The 16,768-nt window shown below is 39.6% G+C and overlaps 1 protein-coding gene across 2 annotated transcripts in view; it reads left to right on the forward strand.

The window, feature by feature from the left end:
- Nucleotides 1–16,768, forward strand: part of FLACC1 (flagellum associated containing coiled-coil domains 1) — a 68,334-nt gene that overhangs the window by 27,850 nt on the left and 23,716 nt on the right. The window contains exons 9-15 of one of the 2 annotated variants that reach the window (XM_047869870.1): nucleotides 590–642; nucleotides 2,288–2,387; nucleotides 4,397–4,500; nucleotides 9,614–9,676; nucleotides 12,802–12,891; nucleotides 13,023–13,132; nucleotides 15,089–15,209. In XM_047869870.1, the coding sequence (XP_047725826.1) occupies nucleotides 590–642; nucleotides 2,288–2,387; nucleotides 4,397–4,500; nucleotides 9,614–9,676; nucleotides 12,802–12,891; nucleotides 13,023–13,132; nucleotides 15,089–15,209 (641 nt within the window). Of the gene's footprint in view, nucleotides 1–589; nucleotides 643–2,287; nucleotides 2,388–4,396; nucleotides 4,501–9,613; nucleotides 9,677–12,801; nucleotides 12,892–13,022; nucleotides 13,133–15,088; nucleotides 15,210–16,768 lie in introns of those variants that run through there. The other variant, XM_047869869.1, reaches the window with a different exon arrangement.

Consider the following 16,768-nt stretch of genomic DNA (forward strand, 5'->3'; position numbering starts at 1 on the left):
AAGCAGGGGCACCTAGGTGGTTAAGCGTCCAACTTTGGCTCAGGTCATGATCTCACAGTTTGTGGGTTTGAGCCCCACATTGGGCTCTGTACTGACAGCACGGAGCCTGATTTGGATCCTTTCTCTCCCTCTCTCTCTGCCCCCTCACCCTGCTTGCACTCTGTCTCTCTCTCTTTCAAAAGTAAACATTAAAAAATAAATAAAACTGCTTTAAAAAGAGAGAAGCAGGTGCATACTACAAGGTTTTGCTCCTCTTTTCCCCACAGATGTAGGTTTACCCCCCAGGGATTAGTTCTCACATTTGGTATGCATCAGAATCACTTGAGAAGCATATTATCCACAGACACTAGGCCTCTCCTCTGAGACCTGAATTCAGTGGGTTTGGCTGGGTGGAGGTGAGGAGTAGGAAAAAAAGACAGGCGTCTGGATTTCTAATAAGCCTCCAGGGTTATTCTTGAGGTGCAACATGGTTTTAGCACCTAGAGGATGAGTTGGAGATAGAGGAAGAGTACAGGAGAGCTCACACTTGAGTGTGAAAACATTCATTTCGGAGGAATAATGATGACCCTGTTGTTTTCCTTTTGTCCAGATGAAATGGGAAAGGAGTATAAGTATTTGAAGAATATGTTTCATATGTATCAGGTGAGATTCAGAGCTCCTTGGATTATGAAAGTAAGAGGCAAGGCTCATTCCTGGCTGATGACATCAGGCTGAATCTACAGCTCTTGCCCAGAAAATAATTTCCTCAGATTCCCAGCATCCTTGGTTCTAGGTGGCACTAAGTACACCCAGGGAGAAGAGTGACCTTCAGACCATGGTGGCTTCCATGTGTGAATCAGTCACCCAGTCCCTAAAGAAGCCCACTGACCAATATGTTTGTAATTACAAAAGTAATACCTGCTCATGGTTTCTAAAAAATTGAAATACAAAAACCAACTACAACAGCAACAAAAGAGAATTACCACCGCAAGACAATCTGCTGTTAGCATTTGCACTTTGTAACATCTTTGACTTTAGTAGAGTGCAGGGCCAAAAGGGATAAACATTTTAAAGGCCTTTGATACATTTGGCCAAATTGCCGTCCAAAAAAGACTCTCTCACTGCACCCCCACCAGCTGGGCCTGGGATGCTCTAGCCATCTCAGAATGTAACTCATTCATTGAATCAGCTAATTTGAGGGAGGCCTGGGGAAACAGGCCATGATTTCTTCTTAGTGGGATGAGGGAGTAGGAGATGAGGAATGAACAGGCTGAGGCAGCAAACCCCCATCCTATTGGTGAGCAGCTAGTTGTGGTTTGCATAGGACTTTCCAGGTTTTAGCATCAAAAATTCAGAGTCCTGGGACACAACTCAGTCTCAAACAAAGACAGTTGACCACCCTCTTAAAGGAGGAAACCAAGTCAAGCACCAGTACCACCTCTGAAATTCTATTTGCCATCCACAGTTTCAGTTTCGAGCTTGTATCTAAAACTTGTTTTTCAAGATGTATCTTGATACAGTGAGGGAAAACATCTTAGAGCAAAGCCTAGGAGAAGCATCAGACTGATGTGTGGGTAAGCTGCCCCTTACGTTTGCTTCAGTCTGTACCTCTCCAGAGAGTTTGACCCCTATGGAAACTGAGCTGCCCACCAGTCTTGAAAATGATAAATGAGAACCTTTATCTAAATGGCCATAAACAATTACAAATGAGCTCTGATGTCTGGCCCCAGTGTGAGTTATGCTGCTAACCTGGGGGAAAAAAAGGAGGTCAGGGTACTGAGACGTTACTAGCAGCATCCAGGTCCTAGGCCTTCCTCCTCCTGGAGTCCCACCCCCATGAAGTCTGAACCAACCAACAGGATTGGCATCAGGTTAGGCTTATTTAACCTCACCCACAAAGGAAGTTAGATTTGCTGAGTTAAAAATAGACACTGTCTGAAAAACATACCATTGTTTTCTAAGTGTTCAAATTAACTACTAGGCATTTCCCTTGTTTCTTCATGGGCTGTTGATAAGTGATTCATGATTCAGAGGGAGCTGACATGTGAATTTGCAGCAGGGGAGTCCTATCTGTCTTCAAAGGAAACCCAGTTCCAGTGGGGCAAACACATGCAGAACTTGCCTTTGACTTTAGGGTTCTACAGGCCCTTGGATGGGCTGGGCTAGAATTTACTCCCACCAACCACCCACAGAGGGACTCCCAGCAAGCATTCTAGTGAGGGAAGCTTTAAAGGGCCCAATGCTGTGCCTGGAGCCAGTGTGCAGTCTTCTCCAGGATTCTTTTCATAGTGCCTTTGTACCTCTGCAGGACAGCATTTATGATGAAATGGAAGATAAGTGGTTGAAGAAGAAGGCAGAATGGGAGAAGGATGAGAAGTTGGAGCGGGAAAAGATCCTGCTACAGCAAAGTGAGTACAAGAACTTCTCTTTTTGATGACACGTGTACCAAAAAAACCCTGCCATTAAGTTTGGTCTTAGCTTGAGAACATCAGCTTTAGATTCACTAAAGGTGATGGCCACAGGGCTGGATTCCTGAATCAAGAGTACATGGAGTTTTCAACAAGTGACAACAAGGATGGAGTCTTTTATAAAACTCAGCTATTTGAGGGTATAAGCCCGTACCTTCCAAAGCTCTCCAATTCCAAGCTTAGCCATCATGGTCTGGAACAAGCTCTGGGACATCTGTAGGAGCATTGACTTGTTACCCGGATACAAGTGACCCCAAATTTCCAGAAAAATGTTCTGGAATTAGAGTTTCAAATATTCACTTGTTGGGAGAGTGACAACACAATCATACTGAGAGCCTCTGTATTCCCATATCCCCCCAGAGGATCTCCATTTTTCAGGTACAATTGGCATATAACACTGCATATGTTTAAAGAGTACAACATGTTGATTTGATACATTTATATATTACTATATATTTTTAGTATTTCCAACACCTAGCACAGAGTTTGGATCATAGAAAGTGTTTTATGGAGGCCCTGGATGGTTCAGTCAGTTAAGTGTCCGACCCTTGATCTCAGCTCAGGTCCTGATCTCAGGGTTGTGAGTTCAAGCCCTATGTTGGACTCCACACTAGGAGTAGAGCCCACTTTATTTTATTTTTTTTTTATTAAAAAAAAATTTTTTTTCAACGTTTATTTATTTTTGGGACAGAGAGAGACAAAGCATGAAGGGGGGAGGGGCAGAGAGAGAGGGAGACACAGAATCGGAAACAGGCTTCAGGCTCTGAGCCATCAGCCCAGAGCCCGACGCAGGGCTCAAACTCATGGACCGCAAGATCGTGACCTGGCTGAAGTCGGACGCTTAACTGACTGCGCCACCCAGGCGCCCAAGCACACTTTAAAAAAAGTGTGTTATGGATGAGCCTCCTACCCTCAGCAAGCATCTTCCTAAGTGGAAAAAGAAGAAAGGAATTTATGGAGACTTTGCTCCCTGACCTAGAGGACTGGTTGAGGTAGGAGTGGAGACTCTACAAACCTATACCACATCCTACCTCACCCCAGTTCATATCAAACTTGGTTGTTTTCAACAAATTACTCATTTAAATGCAGAAACTCCCTGGGTAAGTTAATCCTCAAGGCTATTCCCACTCTGGTGGGGACTCTTGACTGCAGGAAGGCAGCATGAAGACCCTGGAACTAAGGGTGAGGAAAGGAATGAGGAGCTGCACCTATCTGAGGCTTTACTCAGAAGCCTGGTGTAACATAACCCAGGTCTTCTTCCAGACTTCTGGCCACCCATACCACACTCATCCCATGTTGTCAAAATCTAAGTAAGACGTTACACCCAATTTTGAAAGAGCAGACTTCAGCTGTGCATAGTGTAGCTCAGCCCTCTAGGGGTAGCCTCCTATCATTCCCAGCTTATTCACAGGATGAGCCTAGGGGTTGCCTCCCTATAATTCCCAGCACCATGAAGCTGAAGAAGAAATCTGTGTCAGCCCCTCACCCCTCATTTCTCCTCTTTGGTTTTGGGGCTCGGTTGGCAAGTTCTCCTGCACCAGAAACATTTTAAGCCTTCCTCTACCCCAGGGTTAAGTACAGAATAAATTTTATTGCTGGAAAATTCGCATTAGTCAAGAGCTATATTTTAAGGTAAGAATATCCAAGAAAACGTAGTTACTTCAGCAGAGGGAATGGACAAAATAATAAGCAACAGATCTAAAATTACACACACACAAAAATCAGAGACATTAGGAGTAAAACCATATGGCTGATATCACTGAAAACTGCCACCATGTTCACCTGATTCCCAAGCATTTCTAGGTGAGCATCAGAGGCTGAATGACAGGCTGAAAGGAACTTGAGTTTGACCCGGTCTGGAATTTTTATTACCTTCAGATATTCTCAGTTTCTCTCTGCATGTGCTTTCCCCACATTTACTCATATACGTAATTTCTTCTCACCCCCAGAACATAATATGACAAAAAGGTTTGAGTTAGAGTCAGAAGAAGCAAAGAAGAAAATAAATGACTCCTACAGTACCGTCTTTGAGAACTTCAATCGAGAGAAGGAGGTAACTTAGCCCAAAGCACATGAGTGGTTGAGCATGAAGCCTAGGTGGGACATCCGGTTCCTAGGTGTGCCTCTGTAATTAGGCACAATTTTGCCTTTATGGGCATATTCTTCCTTTCCCAGCTTCCTTGGAAATATATGCAAGTAGACTGGCAATCTTGCTGTCCTTTATCTACATGGTCTTACCACAGGGTCACTATGGAATGAAAACTGAAACTAGTGGGAAATAATAGAATGCTAAACACACACAAAACGTGAAATTCCCTATTTTGCCAAATTTTCCCAGTCTCTGAATGTCCTCCTCCTTCTTGACTGTAGCTGAAGAGAAAGGGCAGTGTAGCAAACTAAACTAAGCAAGTTGGTCATGTATAGCTCTTAGTAATTAAGAGTATCTATCTAAAAGTTAGAGGGGGTAAGGGCGCCTGGGTGGCTCAGTCAGTTAGGCATGTGACTTAGGCTCAGGTCATGATCTCACGGTTTGTGAGTTTGAGCCCCAAGTTGGGCTCTGTGCTAACAGCTCAGAGCCTGGAGCCTGCTTCAGATTCTGTGTCTCCCTCTCTCTCTCTGCCCCTCCCCCACTCACTCTCTGTCTCTGTCTCTCAAAAATAAATAAACATTGAAAGAAAAGCAAAAGTTAGAGGGGTTAAAATGTAGCTACTCTTGTTAATCACTCCCCTACAACCTTGATACTGATGCCAGATCATAGTGAAAACAGGTCTCAGACATACAGACATTTACTAAATAAACATGCATTACTAGCAAGCAGGCCCCAAGTGGTTATACCTCCAGCTCTCTGAACTTTTAGGTACATGAAAGACTCATCAGAGGTGTATGCAAGGGTAGTACAGAGGTAGGATTCTGTAACCGCTGTAGTCAGCATCTGGCAGCTGGAGCTCCTCCTAAGCAGACACAGGACCATTTAGGGATCAAACCTTAGACACCATTCCTGAGTGTGTAGGCTATAGGCTTTGTTAGATTCCTGTACTTTTTTCCTGCAAAGTGGACAGTGTCTCTAAAATAGTATCTACCTTCAGGGTGCCTGGGTGGCTCAGTCGGTTAAGTGTCTGACTTTGGCTCAGGTCACGATCTCACAGTTTGTGAGCTCGAGCCCTGCATCGGGCTCTGTGCTGACAGCTCAGAGCCTGGAGCCTGCTTCGGATTCTGTGTCTCATTCTGTCTCTGCCCCTCCCCCACTGTGCTCTGTCTCTGTCTCTCAAAAATAAATAAAAATGTAAAAAAAAAAAAAATTTAAATAGTATCTACCTTCAATATTCCATTTTTAAGAGTACATTTCCAACTATCATGCTAATTAAAAAAACATTAATTTCACCAATAAAAGCCCATTTCTGACATTCACTATAACTGAGCAAAACAGTAATGTGGGTGTGGGACATTCTGTGCAGTGTGTCCAGTTCTTCTGGGGTATAGAGAGCTCAGACATCTGAATAAGAAGTAGCAATTCCTCTAGTGGGCAGAGAGTTGATCATCTGCATGCATCCTTTCCTCTCTTCTATTTTTTCTCCAATGATGCTGACTATGAATCTGTAAATGGTACTATCTCTGTCTCTCTCATGAAGCATAATTTACACTTAGCAAAAGCATTGTTTTGAAGGGGCACATGAACCCTAATGTTTATAGCAATGCTATTGACAACAGCCAAAGTATGGAAAGAGCCCAAATGTCCATCGACAGATGAATGGATAAAGAAGATGTGGTATATATATACAATGGAGTATTACTCGGCAATCAAAAAGAATGAAATCTTGCCATTTGTAAAAACGTGGATGGAACTACAGTGTATTATGCTAAGTGAAATTAGTCAGTTAGAGAAAGACAAATATCATATGACTTCACTCATATGTGGAATTTAAGATACAAAACAGATGAACATAAGGGAAGGAAAACAAAAATAACATAAAAACGGGGAGGGCAACAAAATGTAAGAGACTCTTAAATACAGAGAACAAACTGAGGGTTACCGGAGGGGGAATGGGCTAAATGGTTAAGGGGCGTTAAGGAAGACACTCGTTGGGATGAGCGCTGGGTGTCATATGTAGGAGATGAATCACTGGATTCTACTCCTGAAATCATTATTGCACTATATGCTAACTTGGATATAAATTAAAAAAAAAATCTAGAGCATTTCAGCAATCCAGAAATCAGTCTTGTGTTCCTTCCCAGTTAAGCCCTATCTCCCTCAAAACTTGACCCAAGACAACCACTGTTTTGATTCCTCCCATCATAGATTAGTTTCACCTGTTTTTAAGTTTCATATAAATGTAATCATGTAGTGTATGCTCTTTTGTATATAGTTTCTTTTTCCACACTACAGTGCCTGTGAAATTTATCTATTTTTTGTTTATATCAGTAATTTCTTACTTTTTATATCTAGTAGTATTCTTTTGTAGGAATATCACACAATGTGTTTACCATTTCCCTGTTTTTGGAGGTTTGGGTTGTTTCCGTTTTTTGTCCTCCCTATTTTATAATTAAGGCTTTTGTAACCACCCTTGTACAAATATTTCCATAGGCACAAGCTTTCACTTCCTTTGGGTATATACCTAGCAGTATTATTATTGGTCTCTCGGGTAGTTATAGGTTTAACTTTATAAGAAAATATAAGCTATTTTCCATAGTAGTTGTATCATTTTACTCTTGCACCTTAAATCTATGAGAATTCCAGTTGCTCCTTATCATCAACAATTAGTATTGACATCCTTTTTAATTTTGACCCTTCCAATGGTATTAAATGGTATGAAATGGTATTTCATTACAGTTTTAATTTCCCTGACTATTATGTTGGGCAATTTTTTATGTGCTTATCAGACAATTTATATGTCTTCTTTTGTGAAATGCTGGTTTAAGCCTTTTGTCATTTGAAAAAACTTGAATTCTTTATCTTTTTATTATTGATATGTAGGAGACCTTTACATAATATGGATACAAGTTCCTTGTCAGATATATGTGTTACAGATACTGTCTCCTAGCCTGTGGTTTGCCTTTTCATTTTACTTATGTTGTCTTCTGATGTGCAGAATTTTTTTATTTTGATGAAAACCAAATTATTAATTTTTTCCTTTTTACAGGAAAATTACAGCTTTTTGTGTCCTTTCTATGAAATTGTTGCCTAGTCCAAGGATACAAAGATATTCTATCTTTTGAAAAGCTTTGTAATTTTAATGTTTATGATTCTGTGATCCATTTTGAATAATTTTTATGTATAGAGTGAGATAGAGGTCATAGGTCACTTTTTTCTGTATAAGTATCTAGTTGTTTGAGCATGATTTATATAAAAAAAACTTTCCATTCTCCATTAAGTTGCCGTGATGTTTTTGCTGTGTTTTGAGGGGTGGGGTGAGGGGGAATAGACTCTGTTCTGTTCCATTGAATTATCTGTCCATACCAAGGCCAAGACAACCATCATCTTAATTATTGTAGCTTGAAATCAGGGAGTAAAAATCTAGCTTTGCTCTTGTGTTTCAATGTTATTTTGACTCTTCTATATCATTTACATTCTTTTAAGTTTATTTATTTGTGTTTGAGAGAGAAGGGAGAGAAAGCGCAAGTGGGAGAGAGAAAGAGAGAGAGAGAGAGAGAGAGAATCCCAAGCAGACTCTGGACTGTCAGCACAGAGCCCAATGCAGGGCCAAATCCCATGAACTGTCAGATCATGACCTGAGCCAAAATTGAGAGTTAGACGCTTAACTGACTGAGCTACCCAGGTGCCTCTATATCACTTATATTTCTACATAAATTTCAGAATTAGTTTGTCAAGAAAGCTTGCTGGTATTCTGACTGAGATTGCATTGAATATAAAGATAAATCTGTGGATAAATGAATATTCAACAATATTAAATATGTACATTAACAACAAAGTCCTTGATGAAAATATGGTGTCTTTTTAATATTTGTTGATGTGATATGGTGTAAGAAAGTGGTCCAGGTTCATTCTTCTGCATGTCACTGTCCAGTTTTCCCAGCACCATTTGCTGAAGAGACTGTCTTTTTTCCATTGGATGCTCTTTCCTGCTTTGTCAAAGATTAGTTGGCCATATATTTGTGGGTCTATTTCTGGGTTTTCTATTCTTTTCCATTGATCTATGTGTCTGTTTTTGTGCCAATACCATATTGTCTTAATGATTACAGGTTTGTAATGTAGCTTAAAGTCTGAAATTGTGATCTTCACTAGGTTACTTGTTTTTTTGAGTGTTGAGTTTGGTGAGCTCTTTATAGATTTTGGATACTAAGCCTTTATCCGATATGTCATTTACAAATATCTTCTCCCATTCCATCGGTTGCCTTTTTGGTTTTGTTGATTGTTTCCTTTGCTGTGCAGAAGCTTTTTATCTTGATGAGGTCCCAATAGTTCATTTTTGCTTTTATTTCCCTTGCCTCTGGAGACAGGTCACATAAGAAGTTGCTGCAGCTGAGGTCAAAGAGGGTGCTGCCCGCTTTCTCCTGTAGGATTTTGATGGTTTCCTGCTCACATTTAAGTCTTTCATCCATTTTGATTTTTTGTGTGTGTATGGTGTACATAGGGAAAGGGAAAGAAAAATAAGATAAAAACAGAGAGGGAGGCAAACCATAAGAGACTCTTAAATACAGAGAACAAATTGAGGGTTGCTGGAGGGGACATAGGTGTGGGGATGGGTTAAATGGGTGATGGGCATTAAGGAGGGCACTTGTTGGGATGAGCACTGGGTGTTCTATGTAAGAGATTGATCACTGGGTTCTGCTGAAGCCAAGACTACACCGTATATTAACTAACTTGAGTTTTAAAATATATATATATATTTATATAATATATATTTATATATTATATTTATATATATTTATATATTATATTTTTTTATATTATGTATTTATATATTATATATTTATATATTTATATATTATATATTTATATATATTATATATTTAAACATGTATATATATTGCACATAAGTTAAGATTTTCAAAATTTACCTTCAACAAATTAAATGTGTGCTTCATTACACCAATATCTAACCTTTGGTGAATACTACATTCTGGAATCCTATTCTGGCTTTCTCAAGTCTCTGAAAGAAGTGCCAGAAACCCCAGTGCTGACCTTTTCCGAATAAAATTGTTTTTAGGAGCTACTGAAACAACATGAAAAGGACACCTTGCAATTAGAGGAGCTGAGAAAGACCAAACAGGTAAGCTCTTTCATTTTTCTTGTGGAATTAGCATCTTACAAATGCACCAGTAAAATTATATACCCTCAATAAAATAGAATCTATTATAATTTTCCAAAACAAAACAAAAGGAAGACCCAAAGCTGAGTTTGCTGGATTCAACAAGTCAGATAGAACTTTATAACTATAATACAAAGTCATTTGTAAAACAGAGCCTTTGTGTCTTTTTAGAGCAATTTGAGCAAATATATGAGCAATATGCTGTGTGATCTTCAGTGTCAAATGCGTTCCATTTCTAGTAAGGCTCAAACCACAAAAGAGTCTTGATTTGTAAAATACCAAATTCTTCCCTTAAGCTCTAAAAAGTACAATACTGACCCTGGGAACTCTAATTCCAAGCCTCTCCTTGATATTCCAAATGTGCCTCAACCCCAACAGCTTCCTCAAAGAATTCTGTTCTTCTGGGACAAATTATGGCACTTCCATGTGGGAGATACCTGAAGGGAAACTGTTCAAACCCATGAACTGCCTTCTGATTCTTCTTACACTAGGATCCAGAATGGACATGTTTGGGAAAAGACTAGCCATTATAAAATCATGGAATTATATCTTAGAGCTTAGGCAAGGCTTCAGCATTGTTGGGTCAACAAGCCTCAATGTCCTGCATGGTAGACAGATAGGCTTTGGAGCAAGGAAAACCCAGTGCATTGTAATAGCTGCTTTAATGAGCTTGTCTACTAATTCTATCATTCCTTTCTGGTTCTGTTAATTGATTTTGCTCCTCATTTGTGGTCATATTTTCTCACTTGTTTACATGCCTGGTAATTTTTTTTTTTTTGGAGGCCTGCCATTGTGAAGTTTATCTTGTTGGGTGTGGGGGGGGGGGGGGGTGCCTGGCTGGCTCAGTCCATAGAGCATGCGACTCTTGATCTCTGGGTTGTGAGTTCAACCCCCACCTTGAGCATAAGCGTAATCAAAACAAACAAACCAAAAAGGTGGATTGCAAACTACCTTGTTGGGTGCTGAATATTTTTGTATTTCTTTAAATATTGTTGGACTTTGTTCTGGGATGCAGTTAAGTTAAAGCAGTCTTTAGTTTAAGGCTAATTTTCCCCCCTACAGAGATAATACCCTTCTGAGTAGTCTACCCAATACTCTGTGTACTCTGGTTGGTGGGAATGTAACTATTCCAGTCCTGTGTTGAGGCTGGGGATTATTCTACCTGCTCTGTGCTCATGATTCTTTCCCCTAACTTTATCTCCTTCTATTTCTTCCCCTTCATTACACAACTGCAATGGCACTGGACTCCTTGCTGTATTTTTAACAGTCAAGGATCCTTTACTTGGGGTCTTTGCACTTGACATTCACTCTTCTTGGGAAGCTCTTTCCTAGATATCCACACAACTAACTTCCTTACCTCTTTCTGGTTTTGTTCAAATGCCATTTCTGAAGGGCCACTCTATTTAAAGGCTTAACACCCTCCCCAACACTTCCATTTCCTTGTTTTGTTTTTCTATACAGATTTTTTACATTTATTTATTTATTTATTTTAAGAGAGAGAGCAAGCACATGAGTAGGGAAGAGGGATAGAAAGAAGAGAGAGAATCTTAAGCAGGTTTCATACTTAGTACAGAGCCTGATGAGGGGCTCTCCAAACTGTGAGATCAAGACCCGAGCTGAAATCAACTGACTGAGCCACCCAGGCGCTCCTCTATACAGATTTATAACTTTATAACCTGATAAACTCAATGAATGAAGGCAGAGATTTTTGTCTGTTTTTTCTACCACTAATCTCCAGTTTCTAGAACAGTACCTGGCACATCACAGACATTTAGTAAATACCAGCTGATTTTTTTGAATGAATAAGCAAACAAAAGAATGCTAAATGACCTAGTACAGTGCTTTGTACAATGCAAATACAGTGAGAGATGGTACCTCTCTAGTTTATACATCTTGAGAAGATGCTTATTCCATGGGAAGAGCTCTGAAGACATGTAGGAGTTAAATGAGGCTGACATCTGAAAGCACAGAGCCATCTGGATCATTTTTATTGTCTCTTCAGCGTTTATCTAATGTAGTAGATTCCACATTTATCCCTTCCCCACACTAACACTGCATCTTCTATCTTCATCCTTGGTTTGTTTTTAATTTATTATTGTAATTATTTTATTGACTTTAATTTTTTTCATCCCCTTCACTAGGGTGTATCTCCATAAGAGTAGAAATTATATTTTTCTTATTCATCATAATATTCCTAGTGCCTATAATAGTAGGTGTTTTTCCTAATTAAAAGACTATTTTTAAGGAGTGCCTGGGTGGATCAGTCGGTTGAGCATCTGACTCTTGATTTCTGCTCAGGTCATGACCTCTGTGTTGAGTACAGCACCTGCTTAAGATTCTGTCTCTTCTGCCCCCTTTCCCTACTAGCGTGCTCTCTCTCTCTCTCTCAAACCAACTTTTCTTAAAGGCTATTTTTTAGAGCAATGTTAGGTTTACTGAAAAATTAAACAAAGTGCAGAGAGTGCCCATATCCTCCCCCAACACAAACATACAATATACTCTATTATTAACATCTTGCATTAGTGCAGTACATTTGTTACAGCTGATGAACCAATATTGATACATCATTTTTAATTAAAGTCCATAGTTTACATTAGGGCTCACTCTTTGTGTTATGCATTCTATAGGTTTTATCAAATGCATCATGCCATGTACCCACCACTGCAATATCATACAGAATATTTTCTTTACCTAAAACTCCTCTGTCCTCCACCTATTTATCCCTGCTTCCCTTCCCAATCCCTGGCAACAACTGATCTTTTTACTGTCTCTATAGTTTTGCATTTTCCCCAATGTCATATAGTTGGAATCTGGAGTAGATATTTGATAAATATTTGTTTAATAAATGAATGATTGGTAGCTATTGTGACAACCACGGGAGCTCTGGTGAGGGCTGGCTCTGGGGCAGTGATAGTGAGTCTGCATATGAGGATATAGATGGGCAAGACATAAAGGAGATAGAAGTAAGAGGGCACAGTGACTGAACAGTGAAGGAGAAGGAGTAGCTAAAGTTGACGCTTCACATTCTAGTCCAGGCACCCTGCAGAAGAGAATAAATAGATAGACATTGTTGTCTTCTTAAACAGGTCATGGAGGAAGAGTTGAATGCACAATCTGTTATCTTAGAATCACTTAACACAACCCTCTACCAAACCCAGATGGAACTCCAGAGAGAGGTGAGTCCTGGCTGGAGTGGGGATAGGGTTGTGCAGAGGAATCCAGGTCTCTGTATGGTTCTGCCATGTAGCTTTGCTCTGGATGACTCTGGTTTGGGAAAGAGAGCAATTAAAATTTACATGTCTTTCAGAAAGCTACAGTGGGAAATCTGGAGAAAACACTCCAGACCAAGCTTGCCGAGACTGAAGAAAAGTTTAAATACACCATACAGCTTCTGACAGAAGAAAACATTCATCTAAGGTGTGCATGATGCTGCTCAAAAAGACATGGCTGAGTTATCTTTAGAAAGTGGAAGGGAGTTTGGGTGAGGAATAGATATGAAGATGAACCCAGGTATTTCTTAATAAAGTCAAGGCACAGGCACTTCCAGGAGGGAAATAGTCATTCAAAGCCTGGCCACGGAAGTCACCTGCTAAGGACAGACAGTTCATCTGAAGTGGTGCTGGACATGTGTCTAGACTCCTCTCCCTTATTACATCTTAGTTTTTATTCAAAACAGCACATGAAATTTACCTGTGGATCTTTATTTTTTAATTAATTTATTTTGAGAGAGACAGAGAGAGTAAGTAGGGGAGGGGAGAGAGAGAGAGAGAGAGAGAGAGAGAGAGGGAGGAGCAGAGGATCTGTAGCAGGCTCCACACCGACAGTACCGGATGCAGGGCTCCAACTCGTGAACTGCGAGATCATGATGTAAGCCACAGTCAGACACTCAACTGACTAAGCCACCCAGATGCCCCTATCTGAAGGTCTTTGAGTTTATTCAGTTCTGTGAATAAATTTTAAATCCCTAAAGTCCTCGGCCCTCCACCTATTCATTTTTTGCTTCCCCTCCCAACTCCTGGAAATTACTGATCTTTTCACAGTCTCTGTAGTTTTGCCTTTTCCAGAATGTCATACAGTTGGAATCTTTAAGAGATATTTAATAAATATTTAATGAATGAACGATTGGAAGCTATTGTAACAACCCATCTGAGTTCTGAGTTTTTACCATGTCCCCTGAGGGGTTATGGGTTTAGGTGTCAGTGGTTTACACTTAGATACAGCTGCGTTTAGTTCATGTGGAAGTCAACTTTAGGTCAGAAATAATACTGTTAACTGGAAATGCATTTTAAATCATTCGGATAAATTTTTGGTAGATACTTCAATAAAGGGAAGTTATTCATTGTATTGATTTGGTAGTAAAAACTTATCCCTTCTTGTCTAGGTTCTTTGATCTAATAGTTAAATTGGCATAAAACAGATTAACAGGAAAAAACAAATTTAATTTTGTATGTATAGGAGCTCAGTAAAATATGAGACTCAAAGAAGTGAACAAATCAGGCAGTTATACCTTTTAGACAAAGTAACAATAAATTTGTAAAGAATTGACAAGACAAAGAAGTTTGGGGTTGGGGTACTAAATTAGTAAGTAAGTAACAGAGTTGTTGGGTTTTTTTTTTTAATGGTTTATTTATTTTTGAGAGAGAGCACAGGCAGGGGAGGGGAAAAGAGGATCTGAAATGGGCTCTGTGCTGACAGCAGTAAGCCCAATGTGAGCCTTGAACTCACAAACTGCAAGATCATGACCTGAGCCCAAGTCAGACACTCAGCCAACTAAGCCACCCAGGTTTTTTTTATACAGACTTCTTAGCTTTAAATTCCCTATTTCTGCTGATAGGGATATCTCTTTACCTTCTGGTATAGGGAAGGTATATTCATATGAAAAATATATTTCCTACTTTCAGGGGAACAAAGAGGGTCAGAATGCCTTTCTTGCACTGGCTGTTGCTTAAGTAACTTTAACTCAAGTAATCAATATGCAAGGTATATTGGGATGGCATACTCTGTTTCCCCTCAGCAGAATATTCCTCATTTGAGAATTTGGTAACCTAAATATCATTTCTCATTAAATTCAAAACCACTGCAAGTATGGGGTGCCTTGGTGGCTCGGTTGGTTGAGCGTCTGACTCGATTTCGGTTCAGGTCATCATCTCATGGTTCATGGGATCAAGCCCCACATCAGGCTCTGTTCTGACAGCGTGGAGTCTGCTTGGGACTCTCTCTCTCAAAATAAATAAACATTAAAAAAAAAAACCTATAAGTAATGTGTGCAGCTGCCCCCAGTGAAGGAATGAAACCACATTTCTCTCCCCTCAGATATCCTACATCCCCTTCTATCCTTGAGTCTATAGTGATACATGTTCTTTTTCTCTATAGGCAAAAAATAATTGTGAAGAATGAAGAAATTTATAAGGAACGATCTGGGAGGTTTCTCTCTATGTATGAGAATGATTCTGATAATTTAGAAGATGATAGCAATGAAAAACAAGAACTATGAGCAGAAAAGTTGTTCTCCAATACAAAAGATGTTAGGAACACCATCTCCATAGGCTTAGACAACTCCCGTGAGAGTTTCTTGAGAAATGTATATTATGAGTTTAGTTCTTGGGTTGCCTGGGTTCTACTTTTGCCTTTTCAAAATTTCCTTTCTTCTAAGTGGTTGGGAATGTTTGAATTCTCATCTCAGTTATACAGGCTTTCAAGACTCTTCATCGTAAAGTGATGTTCCCTATACCTGGATCTAAACTTTCTCTGGGTATTATACTATTTTCTCTTCCACATTTACACATTTCATTATGAAAACACTGATCCGAAGAACTTGTTCCTATTAAATATTGACTGTATTTTGAAATACACCTTTTGTCCCCCTGGGGCATTTACCTAGCAAAAATGTAATTTGTTGATTCAATTCCAAAAATCCTTTCTCTCTTACATGTGTCCCCACTGCTCCACTTCTCAATCATGTTCCCTATACTATGATTTTTGAAAAAGTGTCTGATGATCCTTGCCATCTTCTCTAAACAATCATCAGAATTCAAATCCCCACAGGCAGGCAACTGGTTTTGGGGGTAGATTCCCATGATTCATCGCTTACATACAACACCAGTGCTCATCCCAACAAGTGCCCTCCTCAATGCCCATCACCCATTTTCCCCTCTCCCCCCCGCAATCCCCATCAACCCTCAGTTTGTTCTCTGTATTTAAGAATCTCTTATGGTTTGCCTCCCTCTCTATTTGAAACTATTTTTCTCCTTCGCTTCCCCCCTGGTCTTCTGTTAAGTTTCTTAAGTTCCACATATGAGTGAAAACATATGATATCTGTCTTTCTCTGACTGACTTATTTCACTTAGCAGAATACCCTCCAGTTCCATCCACATTGCTGCAAATGGCAGGATTTCATTCTTTCTCATTGCCAAGTAGTATTCCATTGTATATATAAACCACATCTTCTTTATCCTTTCATCAGTTGATGGACATATGAGCTCTTTGCATAATTTGGCTATTGTTGAAAACACTGCTATAAACATTGGGGTACGAGTGTCCCTATGCATCAGCACTCCTGTATCTTTTAGATAAATTCCTAGTAGTGCTATTGCTGGGTTGTAGGGTAATTCTATTTTTAATTTTTTGAGGAACCTCCACACTGTTTTCCAGAGCAGCTGCACCAGTTTGCATTCCCACCAGCAGTGCAAGAGGGCTCCCATTTCTTCACATCTTCGCCAACATCTGTTGTTTCTGAGTTGTTAATTTTAGCCACTCAGACCCAAAATCTATAAAGAACTTACCAAACTCAACACCTGAAAAACAAAGAATCCAGTGAAGAAATGAGCAGAAGGCATAAATAGACACTTTTCCAAAGAAAACATCCAGATGGCCAACAGACACATGAAAAGATGGGCAATAAATTTTTAAAATTTACAACTGTATGAGCCAACACTGGGGAACTAAAGTAAAACATATCTATGATCCAAACATTTTCCACCTATGAGAGGTCAATGACAAAAAACAAACACAAAATGAACAAAACAATCTCCAACCAACAGTAAGTTAAAATTC

Source organism: Prionailurus viverrinus, chromosome C1, assembly GCF_022837055.1.
Source record: "Prionailurus viverrinus isolate Anna chromosome C1, UM_Priviv_1.0, whole genome shotgun sequence".
NCBI classification, from domain to species: domain Eukaryota; kingdom Metazoa; phylum Chordata; class Mammalia; order Carnivora; family Felidae; genus Prionailurus; species Prionailurus viverrinus.